Raw genomic sequence first — 17,011 nt, 5'->3', positions numbered from 1 at the left:
GTATCTTCCTTCCAGGGCTCCGGGCAAGGTGCGACCTCGAGCATCTTTTCCAACACCGGATTTTCCAAACTCTCAGGGAGGGGGGCCAAACACCGAATCATCTTCGCCTTTGTTAGCCAGTCCTGGTCAAAAAGCGAACTCTCAGAAATAACTTCGTGACAAATAAAAGACAGTGTGTTCGGCTAGAGGGTTTCTTACTTGTTCGGCGGCGCGGTTATTGCTCAGGCCCACGTCCTCGGTAATATCCGGACACTCTACTTGAGGTCCGAAGAATGACTTGTACATCTCCTCATGCGTCAGGCCGAGGAAACTTTGAATGGCACGCGGTCCCTCTGGGTTGAACTCCCACAAGCGAAAGGGCCGGCGTCTGCAAGGCTGGACTTGAGGAACCAGCATAACTTGCATTACCACAGCCAAATTAAAATCTCCCTCGAAGAGATCTCGGATGCGGCTTTGCAGTATAGGCACGTCCTTGGCTGGGCCCCAGCTGAGACCTCTGCTAATCCATGACATCAGTTGTGGTGGGGGGCCCAAGCGGAAAGCGGGGGCAGCCACCCACTTGGCACTTCTGGGAGCCGTGACGTAAAACCACTCCCACTGCCATAATTCGGACACCTCTGGAAAGGAACCTTTCGGCCATGGAGCTCCTGCCATCTTGCTTATTGATGCACCTCTGCATGCTGCATGTTGCCCCTCGATCATCTTCGCCTTTACTTCAAAGGTCTTGAGCCACAGGCCAAAGTGAGGGGTAACGCGGAGGAAGGCCTCACACACAACAATAAATGTCGAGATGTGGAGAAAGGAGTCCGGAGCTAGATCGTGGAAATCTAGCCCGTAATATAACATCAAACCCCTGACGAAAGGATCCAGAGTGAGGCCTAGACCTTGGATGAAGTGGGAGACGAACACGACGTTCTCGTTGGGTTCGGGAGTAGGGACGATCTGCCCTTGAGGAGGCAGCCAATGTGAAACCTCGGCGGTCAGGTATCTGGCCTCCCTCAACTTCTTAATGTCCTCTTCCGTCACGGAGGAGGGCATCCATCGGCCTTGAAGGCTGGATCTGGACATGATTGAAGATCCGGAGCACCTAACCTGGGCTTTGGGTGTTAGAACTCGAGGCGGGGGAAGGGTTCGATTGAGCACGAGAGGGAAAAAGCGAAAACCTTGTCCCCTTATAAAGAGGGTGAATATCAAGCGTCCTCGTCGTAACCATTTGGGACTTGCCTATAATCTAGGAGTCCTAGACACGGTTGGGTTATCCACGACCGCATTAATGAGAATCTCGTAGTTGGGGGAACACGATCTCCGCTTCGGCAAGACGTGTCAAGAAACCGCCTCATGTTATGTGTGGAGCTGGTTAAAAGAAACGGTTCGAATAATCACCGGGCCATGACATAACGTCATGCTGCCAAAACAAGCTAGCAAATTAGATCTACGAAGATATTATTCTCTCTACGGTGGAATGTGGAACTTATTTTGCAGGGTCGGACACTATCCTAGTATTCAAATTCTTCTGTGATGTATTCGGAGAAGGAACCCGCCTTGCAATGCCGAAGACAATACTGCGCACCGGACTCATCGTCATTGAAGCCTGGTTCAGGGGCTACTGAGGGAGTCCTGGATTAGGGGGTCTCCGGACAGCCGGACTATCTCCATTGGCCGGACTGTTAGACTATGAAGATACAGGATTGAAGACTTCGTCTCGTGTCCGGATGGGACTCTACTTGGCGTGGAAGGCAAGCTAGGCAATACGAATATGGATATCTCCTCCTTTGTAACCGACCTTGTGTAACCCTAACCCTCTCCGGTGTCTATATAAACCGAAGGGTTTTAGTCCGTAGGACAACAATCACAACATACAATCATACCATAGGCTAGCTTCTAGGGTTTAGCCTCTCTGCTCTCGTGGTAGATCTACTCTTGTACTACCCATATCATCAATATTAATCAAGCAGGACGTAGGGTTTTACCTCCATCAAGAGGGCCCGAACCTGGGTAAAACATCGTGTCCCCTGCCTCCTGTTACCATCTGGCCTAGACGCACAGTTCGGGACCCCTACCCGAGATCCGCCGGTTTTGACACCGACAGGGAGCTTTCATTGAGAGTTCCTCTGTGTTATTTAAATCAGAGAATAATGGTTGTTCTATTTATATGAGTAATATCTTTTATGGTCATGCACCCTTGAAGAGTGGTCTATTTTGATGAATCTCGATAGTAGTGATACACATATTCATAATGTTGAAGCCAAAAGATGCAGAGTTGATAATGATAGTGCAACTTATTTGTGGCACTGCCGTTTAGGTCATATCGGTGTAAAGCGCATGAAGAAACTCCATACTGATGCACTTTTGGAACCACTTGATTATGAATCACTTGGTACTTGTGAACCGTGCCTCATGGGCAATATGACTAAAACACCGTTCTCTGGTACTATGGAGAGAGCAACAGATTTGTTAGAAATCATACATACAGATGTATGTGGTCCGATGAATATTGACGCTCGCGGCGGATATCGTTATTTTCTCACCTTCACAGATGATTTGAGCAGATATGGGTATATCTACTTAATGAAACATAAGTCTGAAACATTTGAAAAGTTCAAAGAATTTCAGAGTGAAGTTGAAAATAATCGTAACAAGAAAATAAAGTTTATACGATCTGATCGTGGAGGAGAATATTTGAGTTGCGAGTTTGGTCTACATTTGAAACAATGCGGAATAGTTTCGCAACTCACGTCACCCGGAACACCATAGCATAATGGTGTGTCCGAACGTCGTAATCATACTTTACTAGATATGGTGCGATCTATGATGTCTCTTACTGATTTACCACTATCGTTTTGGGGTTATGCTTTAGAGACGGCTGGATTCACGTTAAATAGGGCACCATCGAAATCCGTTGAGACGACACCTTATGAAGTGTGGTTTGGCAAGAAACCAAAGTTGTCGTTTCTTAAAGTCTGGGGCTGCGATGCTTATGTGAAAAGGCTTCAACCTGATAAGCTCGAACCCAAATCGGAGAAATGTGTCTTCATAGGATACCCAAAGGAGACTGTTGGGTACACCTTCTATCATAGATCTGAAGGCAAGACATTCGTTGCTAAGAATGGATCCTTTCTAGAGAAGGAGTTTCTCTCGAAAGAAGTGAGTGGGAGGAAAGTAGAACTTGATGAGTTAACTGTACCTGCTCCCTTATTGGAAAGTATTTCATCACAGAAACCGGTTCCTATGATGACTACACCAATTAGTGAAGAAGTTAATGATGATGATCATCAAACTTCATATCAAGTTGTTACTGAACCTCGTAGGTCAAGCAGAGTAAGATCCGCACCAGCGTGGTACGGTAATCCTTTTCTGGAGGTTATGTTACTAGACCATGACAAACCTACGAACTATGTAAAAGCGACGGTGAGCCAAGATTCTGCAAAATGGCTTGAGGCCATGAAATCTGAGATGGGATCCATGTATGAGAACAAAGTGTGGTCTTTGGATGACTTGCACGATGATCGGCAAGCCATTGATAATAAATGGATCTTCAAGAAGAAGACTGATGCTGACGGTAATGTTACTGTCTATAAAGCTCGACTTGTTGCAAAATATTTTTGACAAGTTCAAGGGATTGACTATGATGAGACTTTCTCACACGTAGCGATGCTTAAGTTTGTCTGAATCATGTTAGCAATTGCCGCATTTTATGATTATGAAATTTGGCAAATGGATGTCAAAACTGCATTCCTGAATGAATTTCTGGAAGAAGAGTTGTATATGATGCAACCGGAAGGTTTTGTTGATCCAAAGGGAGCTAACAAAGGGTGCAAGCTCCAATGATCCATTTATGGACTGGTGCAAGCCTCTCGGAGTTGGAATAAACGCTTTGATAGTGTGATCAAAGCATTTGGTTTTGTATAGACTTTTGGAGAAGCCTGTATTTACAAGAAAGTGAGTGGGAGCTCTGTAGCATTTCTGATGTTATATGTGGATGATATATTGTTGATTGGAAATGATATAGAATTTCTGGATAGCATAAAGGGATACTTGAATAAAAGTTTTTCAATGAAAGACCTCGGTGAAGCTTCTTATATATTGGGCATCAAGATCTATAGAGATAGATCAAGACGCTTAATTGGACTTTCACAAAGCACATATCTTGACAAAGTTTTGTAGAAGTTCAAAATGGATCAAGCAAAGAAAGGGTTCTTGCCTGTGATACAAGGTGTGAAGTTGAGTAAGACTCAATGCCCGACCACTGCAGAAGATAGAGAGAAAATGAAAGATGTTCCCTATGCTTCATCCATAGGCTCTATCATGTATGCAATGCTGTGTACCAGACCTGATGTGTGCCTGGCTATAAGTCTAGCAAGGAGGTACCAAAGTAATCCAGGAGTGGATCACTGGACAGCGGTCAAGAACATCCTGAAATACCTGAAAAGGACTAAGGATATGTTTCTCGTTTATGGAGGTGACAAAGAGCTAGTCGTAAATGGTTACGTCGGTGCAAGCTTTGACACTGATCCAGACGATTCGAAATCGCAAACCGGATACATGTTTACATTGAACAGTGGAGCTATCAGTTGGTGCAGTTCTAAACAAAGCATCATGGCGGGATCTACGTGTGAAGCGGAGTACATAGCTGCTTCGGAAGCATCAAATGAAGGAGTCTGGATGAAGGAGTTCATATCCGATCTAGGTGTCATTCCTAGTGCATCGGGTCCAATGAAAATCTTTTGTGATAATACTGGTGCAATTGCCTTGGCGAAGGAATCCAGATTTCACAATAGAACCTAGCACATCAAGAGACACTTCAATTCCATCCGGGAACTAGTCCAGGTGGGAGACATATAAATTTGCAAGATACATACGGTTCTGAATGTTGCAGACCCATTGACTAAGCCTCTTCCACGAGCAAAACATGATCAACACCAAGGCTCCATGGGTGTTAGATTCATTGCTGTGTAATCTAGATTACTGAATCTAGTGCAAGTGGGAGACTGAAGGAAATATGCCCGAGAGGCAATAATAAAGTTATTATTTATTTCCTTATTCTCATAATAAATGTTTATTATTCATGCTAGAATTGTATTAACCAGAAACGTAATACATGTGTGAATACATAGACAAATGGAGTGTCACTAGTATGTGTCTACTTGACTAGCTCGTTAATCAAAGATGGTTATGTTTCCTAGCCATTTACATGAGTTGTCATTTGATTAATGGGATCACATCATTAGGAGAATGATGTGATTGACTTGACCCATTCTGTTAGCTTAGCACTCGATCGTTTAGTATGTTGCTATTGTTTTCTTCACGACTTATACATGTTCCTATGACTATGAGATTATGCAACTCCCGTTTACCGGAGGAACACTTTGTGTTCTACCAAACGTCACAATGTAACTGGGTGATTATAAAGGTGCTCTACAGGTGTCTCCGAGGGTACTTGTTGGGTTGGCGTATTTCGAGATTAGAATTTGTCACTCCAATTGTCGGAGAGGTATCTCTGAGCCCTCTCGGTAATACACATCACTTAAGCCTTGCAAGCATTGCAACTAATAAGTTAGTTGCGGGATGATGTATTACGGAACGAGTAAAGAGACTTGCCGGTAACGAGATTGAACTAGGTATTGAGATACCGACGATCGAATCTCGGGCAAGTAACATACCGATGACAAAGGGAACAACGTATATTGTTATGTGGTCTAACCGATAAAGATCTTCGTAGAATATGTAGGAGACAATATGAGCATCCAGGTTCCGCTATTGGTTATTGACCGGAAACGTGTTTCGGTCATGTCTACATAGTTCTCGAACCGGTAGGGTCCGCACGCTTAAAGTTCGGTGACGATCGTAATTAGGGTTTTTGTGTTTTGATGTACCGAAGGATGTTCAGTGTCCCGGATGTGATCACGGACATGACGAAGAGTCTCGAAATGGTCGAGACATAAAGATTGATATATTGGAAGCCTATATTTGGATATCGGAAACGTTCCGGGTGAAATCAGGATTTTACCGGAGTACCGGGGGGTTACCGGAACCCCCCGGGGGTTATTGGGCCTACATGGGCCCTAAGGGAGAAGAGGAGGGCCGGCCAGGGTAGGCCGCGCGCCCCCTCCCCCCAGTCCGAATAGGACAAGGAAGGGGGGCGCCCCCTTTCCTCTTTCTCCCTCCCCCCTTCCTTTTCCAACAAGGCAAGAAGTGGGAGTCCTACTCCCGGTGGGAGTAGGACTCCTCCAGGCGCACTCCTTGGGCTGGCCGCACCTCCTCCTCTCCCTCCTTTTATATACAGGGGCAAGGGGGCACCCCATGACACACAAGTTGATCTACGTGATCGTTCCTTAGCCGTGTGCGGTGCCCCCTTCCACCATATTCCACCTCGGTCATATCGTAGCGGTGCTTAGGCGAAGCCCTACGTCGGTAGAACATCATCACTGTCATCACACCATCGTGCTGACGAAACTCTCCCTCAACACTTTGCTGGATCGGAGCTCGAGGGACGTCACCGAGTTGAACATGTGCAGAACTCGGAGGTGCCGTACGTTCGGTACTTGGATCGGTCGGATCGGGAAGACGTACGACTACTTCCTCTACGTTGTGTCAACGCTTCCGTTGCCGGTCTACGAGGGTACGTAGACAACACTCTCCTCTCTCGTTGCTATGCATCACCTTGATCTTGCGTGTGCGTAGATTTTTTTTTGAAATTACTACGTTCCCCAACAATCATATCTACTATATGATTCACGCTTGACCTTTCGGTCTCAGTGTTCTGAGGCCATATCTGTATATGCTAGGCTCGTCAAGTTTAACCTGAGTATTCTGCGTGTGCAAAACTGGCTTGCACCCATTGTAGATGGACGTAGAGCTTATCACACCCGATCATCACGTGGTGTCTGGGCACGACGAACTTTGGCAACGGTGCATACTCAGGGAGAACACTTTTATCTTGAAATTTAGTGAGAGATCATCTTATAATGCTACCGTCAATCAAAGCAAGATAAGATGCATAAAAAATAAACATCACATGCAATCAATATAAGTGATATGATATGTCCATCATCATCTTGTGCTTGTGATCTCTATCTCTGAAGCACCGTCATGATCACCATCGTCACCGGCGCGACACCTTGATCTCCATCGTAGCATCGTTGTCGTCTCGCAATCTTATGCTTCTACGACTATCGCTATCGCTTAGTGATAAAGTAAAGCATTACAGGGCGATTGCATTGCATACAATAAAGCGACAACCATATGGCTCTTGCCAGTTGACGATAACTTGGTTACAAAACATGATCATCTCATACAATAAAATTTAGCATCATGTCTTGACCATATCACATTACAACATGCCCTGCAAAAACAAGTTAGACGTCCTCTACTTTGTTGTTGCAAGTTTTACGTGGCTGCTACTGGGCTTAGCAAGAACCATTCTTACCTACGCATCAAAACCACAACGATAGTTTGTCAAGTTGGTGCTGTTTTAACCTTCGCAAGGACCGGGCGTAGCCACACTCGGTTCAACTAAAGGTTGAGAAACTGACACCCGACAGCCACCTGTGTGCAAAGCACGTCGGTAGAACCAGTCTCACGTAAGCGTACACGTAATGTTGGTCTGGGCCGCTTCATCCAACAATAACGCCGAACCAAAGTATGACATGCTGGTAAGCAGTATGACTTATATCGCCCAGAACTCACTTGTGTTCTACTCATGCATATGACATCTACTCATTAAACTTGGCTCGGATGCCACTGTTGGGAAACGTAGTAATTTCAAAAAAATTCCTACGCACACGCAAGATCGTGGTGATGCACAACAACGAGACGGGAGAGTATTGTCCACGTACCCTCATAGACCGAAAGCGGAAGCGTTAGCACAACGCGGTTGATGTAGTCGTACGTCTTGACGATCCGACCGATCAAGTACCGAACGTACGACACCTCCGAGTTTAGCACACGTTCTGCCCGATGATGTCCCTCGAACTCCAATCCAGCCGAGTGTTGAGGGAGAGTTTCATCAGCACGACGGCATGGTGACGATGATGATGTTCTACCGACGCAGGGCTTTGCCTAAGCACCGCTACAGTATTATCGAGGTGGACTATGGTGAAGGGGGCACCGCACACGGCTAAAAGATCAAACGATCAATTGTTGTGTCTCTAGGGTGCCCCCTGCCCCGTATATAAAGGAGAAAGGGGGGAGGTGTGGCCGGCCAGGAGGGGCGCGCCAGGAGGAGTCCTACTCCTACCGGGAGTAGGACTCCCTCCCTTTTCCTTGTTGGATTAGGAGAAGAGGGGAAAGAGGTGGAGGAGAAGAAGGAAAGGGGGGCGCCGCCCCCTTCTCCTTGTCCTATTCGGACTAGGGGGAAGGGCGCGCGGCCCTTGCCCTGGCCGCCTCTCCTCTTCTCCACTAAGGCCCACTATGGCCCATTAACCCCCGGGGGGTTCCGGTAACCCCTCCGGTACTCCGGTAAAATCCCGATTTCACCCGAAACACTTCCGATATCCAAATATAGGCTTCCAATATATCAATCTTCATGTCTCTACCATTTCGAGACTCCTCGTCGTGTCCGTGATCATATCCGGGACTCCAAACAACCTTCGGTACATCAAAACATATAAACTCATAATATAACTGTCATCGAAACGTTAAGCGTTCGGACCCTACGGGTTCGAGAACTATGTAGACATGACCAAGACACGTCTCCGGTAAATAACCAATAGCGGAACCTGGATGCTCATATTGGCTCCCACATATTCTACGAAGATCTTTATCGGTCAGACCGCATAACAACATACGTTGTTCCCTTTGTCATCGGTATGTTACTTGCCCGAGATTCGATCGTCGGTATCTCAATACCTAATTAAATCTCGTTACTGGTAACTCTCTTTACTCGTTCTGTAATACATCATCCCGCAACTAACTCATTGGTTGCAATGCTTGCAAGGCTTAAGTGATGTGTATTACCGAGAGGGCCCAGAGATACTTCTCCGACAATCGGAGTGACAAATCCTAATCTCAAATACGCCAACCCAACAAGTACCTTCGAAGACACCTGTAGAGCACCTTTATAATCACCCAGTTACTTTGTGACGTTTGGTAGCACACAAAGTGTTCCTCTGGTAAACGGGAGTTGCATAATCTCATAGTCATAGGAGCATGTATAAGTCATGAAGAAAGCAATAACAACATACTAAACGATCGAGTGCTAAGCTAACGGAATGGGTCAAGTCAATCACATCATTCTCCTAACGATGTGATCCCATTAATCAAATGACAACTCATGTCAATGGCTAGGAAACATAACAATCTTTGATTAATGAGCTAGTCAAGTAGAGGCATACTAGTGACACTTTGTTTGTCTATGTATTCACACATGTATTACGTTTCCGGTTAATACAATTCTAGCATGAATAATAAACATTTATCATGAGAATAAGGAAATAAATAATAACTTTATTATTGCCTCTAGGGCATATTTCCTTCACATACAGTGTCAATGAAATATCATATGGGTGACGTTTGTCTATATCAATGGAACTGCACAAAAAAGTGGAATTTGCTTCTTATCTTTGGAAAAGGATTCAAGGACCGCCCGAATGTCGTTAACTCATGGTGACTCCCTAAGCGACGATGTTCCAGACGATGTATGAAAGTTGATCACTAAAAACTAACTCAGGAATGAAGAAAAGCGAATTGCAAAAAAGAAACAACTCGCCAAACAAACCAATATCACCGACAACCTTAGTAAGACAAAAACAAAACACTAGGACCTCAACTTGAAATGAATTATGGACGAAAAATAGATAGGGGATATTTGGATGTTGCCCAGGCTAGGCTAGCGAAATCACCGACATGCCCGGTAATTGGCTAATTATTTGCCCGCCCACGTATCATCCATGATTTGGCATGAAAGTGAACCGAGGAAGGCTATGCAGCGGTGGCACAATCTAAATAATTGGCACTCATCCAAACATATGCCCAGCTTGCAGCTAACACAACTTTCTGGCTGGGTGGCCATTGGCTCAATCCAAACAACCCCATAATGCCAGAAGCTGCAATAGGCATGATCGGCCTATATAGACGGACCATCATCGAAGGCCTGACAACATATGATAACAAAGTTGCTGGGCTAGCAAGACTCAGCCCAGCTAACATGGAGGGGATAAAGCCTCCATTTATGAGCAGGTTGAAGTCTCTCCCCCTGAAAAAGCAGGTTGAAGTCTCTCCCCTGAAAAAGCAGGTTGAAGTATAAAAAAACATCGATCTGTGTTTTTTTCCTTCTAAAAAGACCCATCTCGTATTATTCTTATAATTTTCTAAAACTTTGAAGTACAATTTTTGTTAAGTTTTAAAAATTGGGTTCACACAAACACATGCTAGGGAAAATTCTCTAGATCATGTGTCTATGATTGCTATTATTATGTAATGAACATCATATTAGAAAGTTAGAGACCCACTTTACCCAAGAACAGAGTGCACGACAATATTTAGAACATGAAAAGAAGAGATAGAAAATGCCCAAAACTAATGCGAAAAAGAACATTACCCCATATCACTATGTGCGATTAATCGGGTTCTAATGTACAAAATAAAAGAAAGACCATAAAAAACATCAAAGGAAAAGAAAGATAAAAAAAGCACGTGTGCGGGTTAAGAAGAATCTTATAATTTAGATCGAGTGCGCCCGAACATCATCGAAAGAGAATTACCAAATCCATTCTTCCAAACACTAATTATTACGTAACAAACATCAAAAGAAATTGTATTTTCCCCAAGAACAGAGGGCACGGCAATATTAGGACCATCAAAAGTAAAGAGAGGAATGTGGACATTGAGTATCTAATCAAGAGCACAAATGCACATGCATGAATAGTAAATTTAAAAACATAGCAAACAAAATTTTAAAAATCTATTTTTTTGGCACGAACATCAACAGAAGTCTAACATCCTACTCCCACCGTGCGAAAAAACTTGTCCCAAGCTTGTCCCTTAAATGGATGTATCTAGCACTAACTTAGTGCTAGGTACATCCATTTGAGGGACAAACTTTTTCGGATGAAGGGAGTACAAAATTTAACTTTGGAAAGACATCCGTGGAGGCTTGTACAAAAATACAAATCTCGGAGCTAAAAAAGACACACTTTGGAGCAGTCATTTTTGTCTTTTTGCACACACCTGTACCGATGTCTTCTCAGGGTGAAATTTTACAGAAAGTTAGAAAACGTGTAAATGCTCATCTAAAAACAATTTTGATGATTATTTTCTTCAAAATTTACTGTTTATGTGAAGAGCTTTTTTATGGTACCCTATACTGCTACGGAGGGGACGGAGCAGTATAAAATCATCAACCGTTGATTTTGTGACGGTAATTTAGCCAGTTTCAGCCCATCAGCGATCGGTCTGTTCGTTGTACTTGGAAAAACCGTCGGCCGTCGGCCTCTCGCCGCCGACTGCGCCATCAGCGAACTCGCCGTCGTATCGCTATATCCGCGAGTGCTCCAGCCACCACCACCCTCCGCCCGCGCGTGTCGACCTCGCTGCTGCGTCGCTGCATATCCAGCCGCATCTCCCGCCGGGGCACACATTGCCCGCACACCGTCACACGCACGGCTTCGTCCTCGTCAGTACAGGCTACTCCCCGTAGACAAAAAGTGTAATGGCTCGGACAACTGTACCATCCTGCCGGAGTGCCTGACCATTAGCATGGCCGAGGAAAGGGACGCGACTCCCTGAAGAAGACAACATGCATCGGCGGCCGCGCGACAGAGGAAGGGGTGGATGCCAGATATGGGCTCCGATGGGCGCGTGCCGGCGTGCGTGCAGCCATGCGGGAAATGGAAGAGGAAGGGCTGACTTCGTCGGGACTCGGGAGGCAGGACGATTTCTCTCGCTCCCTAAATTACCCTCACAGGACGTATGCTGCGGCAGGCCGAGCGCCCAGTGCCACAGAATACTGTTGGGGATGATGCTAGTCCAATTGAGCGGTATAGATGGATGACCACCGTTGGATTTTGAGAATAGAGGGTCCATATTGATTACTGGGTACTGTAAAAGAGCTCTATGTGAATGCATTTGTGCTTGAGATTAGATTAACACTTTCGGAGGAATGCCCAAAAGCAAATCACATAATGGAGCTTATCTCCTATCCCTATCCAGGAAAAAGCTTGTGCTAATGCACAAACAAAAGAAACACACTCTTTATTCGTCATGCCACTATCCCTTGAATCACAAGGGAAAATTACATATAAACAAATTAATTAATCAGCAACAACACACTAGCGTCTGATCTCCACGAAAAGGAATTAGTCTTTGGACGTCGTCGTTTCTGTGGACGGCGACGGTGACCCGGCGCGCTCCATCTCTTGCGCCACCATCCTCCGGCTCCGGTTGATGGTGATGAGGCAGAGGCAGGCGTGCTCCTCCAGCTCCTCCAGCTGAGACCTCAGGTCCTCCCCGCACTCCTCCTCCTCCCGCGCCACCTCCTCGAGCAGCGGCCGCTCGCCGTGGCCGGCCACCGCGATGCGCGCCATGTCGCGCCCGTGCTCCAGCTCGTCGTGCGCGCGCCGCACCATGCGGCTCACCGTGTCCAGGTCGCGCCCAACGATGTACGCTCCCCGCGCCGCCGCGTCCACCACCTCCTCGCCCGCGCGTGCGTGCCCCCGCCTTCGCCTGCCGTGGAGCCGTCCGGATAGCTTCTTGACGGTGTTCGTGCGGCACGCCACGGGCTCGGTGGATGTGGCGCAGAAGGCCACCGCGGCGGCCGCGCCGACGCCAACGACGGCATGCGCGGCCAGGACCACCGCGGCCACCACGACCGTGGCCGACGCACCGACGACCGCGGTCGCGGCCGCGCACCGGGCGAAGCGCGCCGCCTTGGCGAGCCTACGCAGCCGGCGCCGCGCCGCGGCGAGACGCTTGGAGAGCGGGCTGCAGCGCGCGTGCGCCTCGTGGAACCCGTCGAGCCTGCTGCCCGCAGGCGAGAGTGGGTTGTCTTGGCGGACGTGCAGCGCTAGCGCGTCCCTGGCAGCAGTGGTAGTGTTGTCATCGCCGCCACCTTCGACGTCCAGCCGGCGGAGCAGGCGCCGGAGCACGAGGTGGTGCCTCCGCGCGGCTCCCACGGCGGCGAGCAGCACGGAGCACGCCTCGCAGGCGTCCCGCGTCACGTCGAAGTACTCGAGCAGGAGCGCCTCCACGCGGTGGCGGCGATGGCACCCCCACCGGCGCTGGCGCCGGTGCCGACGCCCAGCGGCCCGCGCGAGCGCCTCCGGTCTCGGCTCCAGCTCGAAATCGCCGAGAATTGTGTAGGAGCACGACGGCTCCTTATCCAGGGCCGCAGCGCCATCGTCGAGCGTTTCGAGGCTGGTGCTGGGCCTAGAGGAGGAGAGCTTGAATGTCTGCCTGAGGCTGCGGTGCGCGTGCGACCAGAGGTCGAGGAAGGACCTGGACTTGAACGCGCGGCCGTACTCCTCGTCGACGTCGAGCGGGCTGCGCGGCGGTGGCGTCTGAGTTACGGACGACGACGAGCTGCTGCTCCCGTCCATCATGGTGTCTGCTGCAACGCACAAAAATGATTCAATAAAATGAAGATAATTTAGCTACATCCTGAGCATATATGGCAATGCGTCAAGAAATAATTCTCTTCAGACTTAGTCAGAAAGGAAGGAAAATACATGGCGTCAAGAAATGGCCTTGCGACTTTTGGGTGCACTATACAGCTTGCTCGCTGTTGCTTGAGACACAAGTGAAGCACTGACATTTGCAATTAGAGTGGTAGTGGGCAGCACTCACAAGCTAAAAAATTTCAGGGAAACACGCATGGCTCAACTATTTCAAACCCTGTCTGATTTCTAGCTATCTTTTTCGATAAATCTAGTTTATTTGTTTCTAGCTTATGGTTGTAATATTTTCTTCTTGTAAGCATGGTTACACTTTCGATGTAAGTTATCAGTTTTTTTTTGGAAATGACATTATTTTTTTGTACATACTAGAATAACTACGGGTCTGCCATAACATTTCAGCAATTGCGGTAGTAGACACAGTTACCGACTTTTTGTTGCTGAAATTTCATAATATTTCTCTGGATCTCAGTCAAATTTATGTGAAAATTTTAGTCCATTGGCTGAAATGGAAACAGAAATCACCGAATTTACCTTACTGAAATTCTGTAAATTTGGCTAGGGCTGATATATTTCTAAAACTGGAATTTAAAACTTTGAGTAAGGTGATGTGCTTCATAATTAACACTTGTTCTCGCGGTAATTTGGCATTATTTCTATGTGACATTGCAGAGGTCACTTCACGCTTGTTGCAACTTCTCGAGAGAGAGAGAAACAAAAACAAATGTCATCGAGTTGAAATCGACATTACTTCAAGCGAAAAGCCTTGATGCATGCATGGTCAGAACAAAACAAATCTATGACATCTCTAGCTACAATTATTGTCAAAACCCAAAACTAGTGATCATGAAAATCGATTGTCACACTGGTTGGAGGTGGAATTAGAACTTACGGGTGTCGATGCTAGACATGGATTTAGCCAACGAGGGAGACGATGAAAAGGGCCACATTTGATCAAATCCCTCAAATTAACCGGAAGCACTGGTGGGAGGGGGAATCTTCAATCCTCTCTCTCTCTCTCTCTCTCTCTCTCTCTCTCAAGATTGCAGATGTATATGTGCACTTGGAGTTTGACAAAGCCTGGTGAGCAACGAATGTATATGGACATATCATATGAAGATGAATGTGACTCCCTCTCACATATATATAGGGATCGGCGGCTCGATCGTCTGCAATTGTCATGTGTTAACTCGGATCGGATGGAGATCTTGCAAGGCAAGGAACGGAAGGAGCACAAGCTAGCCAAAAGGATGAATGCAGACATAAATGGTACGTTCTTCGCAAAAAAAAGAGACATAAATGGTACGTGCCAGTGGGTTTTTCTTGGTAACGCGTACACAAAAGGAAAATAGTTATGGCGACACGGCATGCACATGCATGTAAAGTGGAACACTCCGAAAGCAGGAGCACACACGTACAACGTATATTCGCGGCGGCTGGCTCTGCGTGCCATCTGCTGGCCGTGTCGCTGACTTGCGTGGAGTAGCTAGCACAGTTCCCGTAATTCCTTGTGTGAAACAAGCAAGGACCGAGCATATGTGCCAACGTACGTACGTGTAGGTGGATTGTCGGTTGTTCTAGAAAGAGATTTGCGTGCACACATGCATGCATGGACGCCGGCCAAGGTGTCGATGAGCTATCAGTTGATCAGGTACGTGGACACGATCACACGATCACGCCCGTCCGAGCTCGCCGCCACGAGTTAAGTTGTTGCTCCTACGGCTAAGTTTGGCACGATCTATCTCAGGTTTTGTCTGGTCGATCCATGCGTTTTTGGTCGTGCTTGCTAGCCATATATGGCGGCCGGTGGGTCGTCGGCGGTGACACGCACGGGTGGACCCAAGTACGTGTCACAGGGTCGTCTGCCCTGCGTGCCGGCGACATGGTGACCGGCCGGAAGCTAGCTATAGGTAATCGAGCACCGCAAGCCTACGCCAACGTCCGACGATGAGTGGGATCGTGGCTACGTGTCGGCCGGCCGCGCGCGCTGGGAGTTCATGATGAGCCACGAGACGACACTGTGCGTGCTCGAAAAGGCAGGGCAAATCAATCAACGCGTTAGTCGGCGCGCGCGATAACGAGGCTTCTATGCACGCACGCGGTTCCTTGATCGCGTACGGATACGCACCTTACTCACGTGAACATGACAATTTTCAAGTTGTTTTAGAAAAGATCATTAAAAAATAGAGTGAATTCCAATTTTTACCCCTAGTTTGACATTTTTGACACTAATTACCCTATTTAGCCGGATTTCATCTGTTTTACCCTATTTAGCAAAATTATTGTCAGAATTTACCTGTTTACAATGTTGTGAGTGTTCTGACCGATGGGTGCCAATTGTAAGGTCTAGGGCATGCCACATAGGAAAAAACCCGCCTACGACATGTTCCTATTGAATAAATTAGAGAAGAAATTGTTACTGGTATAATCTGAAATTATGTAATCCCTTTGTTTCATAATTTAGTGCGTATAATTTTTTTAGAAAGTCAAATTTCGTCAACTTTAATCAAGTTTATAGAGAAAAAGTATCTACATTTATATTTTCAATTCATCTCACTACAGAAAACACAAGATCGACTTTCATATTATATTTATTTTGTATTTCTATTGTAGATATTTTTCTCAACGATGGTCAAACTTTGTGATCTTTGACTTTAAGAAAAAAAAACCATGTGCACTACATTGTGGAGTGGAGGGAGTATGTTTTTCTTCAGTATTATCATATACAACCTTAAGTATGCATGATTCTGTGGATTAGATTAACAATGGTGTAAATATATTGCTTCACTAACTTTGATGCATGTACTGATGTACATATCTGACTACCTAGTCAAGAATGAACTATGTAAATGATGTTTTAGAACTTTGCTTTCCCATATTAGCAAATATGTTGACCAGTAGAGTGTTAGTATATGTTCCCTGAGCTGCTTGCGATCATATCGAGCCTGGCTGGTCGGTATAAGCTATGGCGATCCGGTTCGGCATGCCGCATGCAAAAAACCATAAGGAAAAAACCCACCGATTTGGCACTAGCTGGACCTTACAATTGGGACCCATAGGTCAGTAAACTCATAAAATTTTAAACGGGGTAAATTGTGGCAACACTTTTGCTAAATGAGGTAAAACGGATGAAATCCCGCTAAATGGGATAATTAGTGTCAAAATTGTCAAAAGAGGGGGTAAAACCCGGAATTCACTCTAAAAAATAAACCACATAAAACACAGGCGCGCGGGCACACAGACAAAGTTTACTGGTGAGCAAGAAAGTCGATCACATGAAATAATTTACTGGTAAGAGAAGATACTCGCTGAAAAAAGACTACGATGGAAAAGCAAAAACAAACATACAATATAATGAAATGAGTATATGTAATGACAAACCAACTAGCAAGGAGGGACCCCGT

General features: G+C 46.3%; 1 protein-coding gene across 1 annotated transcript; it reads right to left on the bottom strand.

Annotated features, from left to right (window-relative positions):
- Positions 1–12,170: 12,170 nt before the first annotated feature.
- Positions 12,171–13,815, bottom strand: LOC119332483 (putative UPF0496 protein 2). Its single transcript, XM_037605665.1, has one exon. The coding sequence runs from the start codon at positions 13,533–13,535 to the stop codon at positions 12,294–12,296; it is 1,242 nt and encodes a 413-aa protein (XP_037461562.1). The 5' UTR covers positions 13,536–13,815; the 3' UTR covers positions 12,171–12,293.
- Positions 13,816–17,011: the final 3,196 nt, after the last annotated feature.

This window comes from Triticum dicoccoides, chromosome 7A (genome assembly GCF_002162155.2).
Source record: "Triticum dicoccoides isolate Atlit2015 ecotype Zavitan chromosome 7A, WEW_v2.0, whole genome shotgun sequence".
NCBI lineage: Eukaryota > Viridiplantae > Streptophyta > Magnoliopsida > Poales > Poaceae > Triticum > Triticum dicoccoides.
Note: the sequence above shows the minus strand (reverse complement) of the source record. Positions and strands in the feature narration are given on the sequence as shown.

Excerpts from the sequence above, each read along its gene's own strand:
- LOC119332483 (XM_037605665.1), bottom strand. The coding sequence starts at position 13,535 with ATGATGGACGGGAGCAGCAGCTCGTCGTCGTCCGTAACTCAGACGCCA.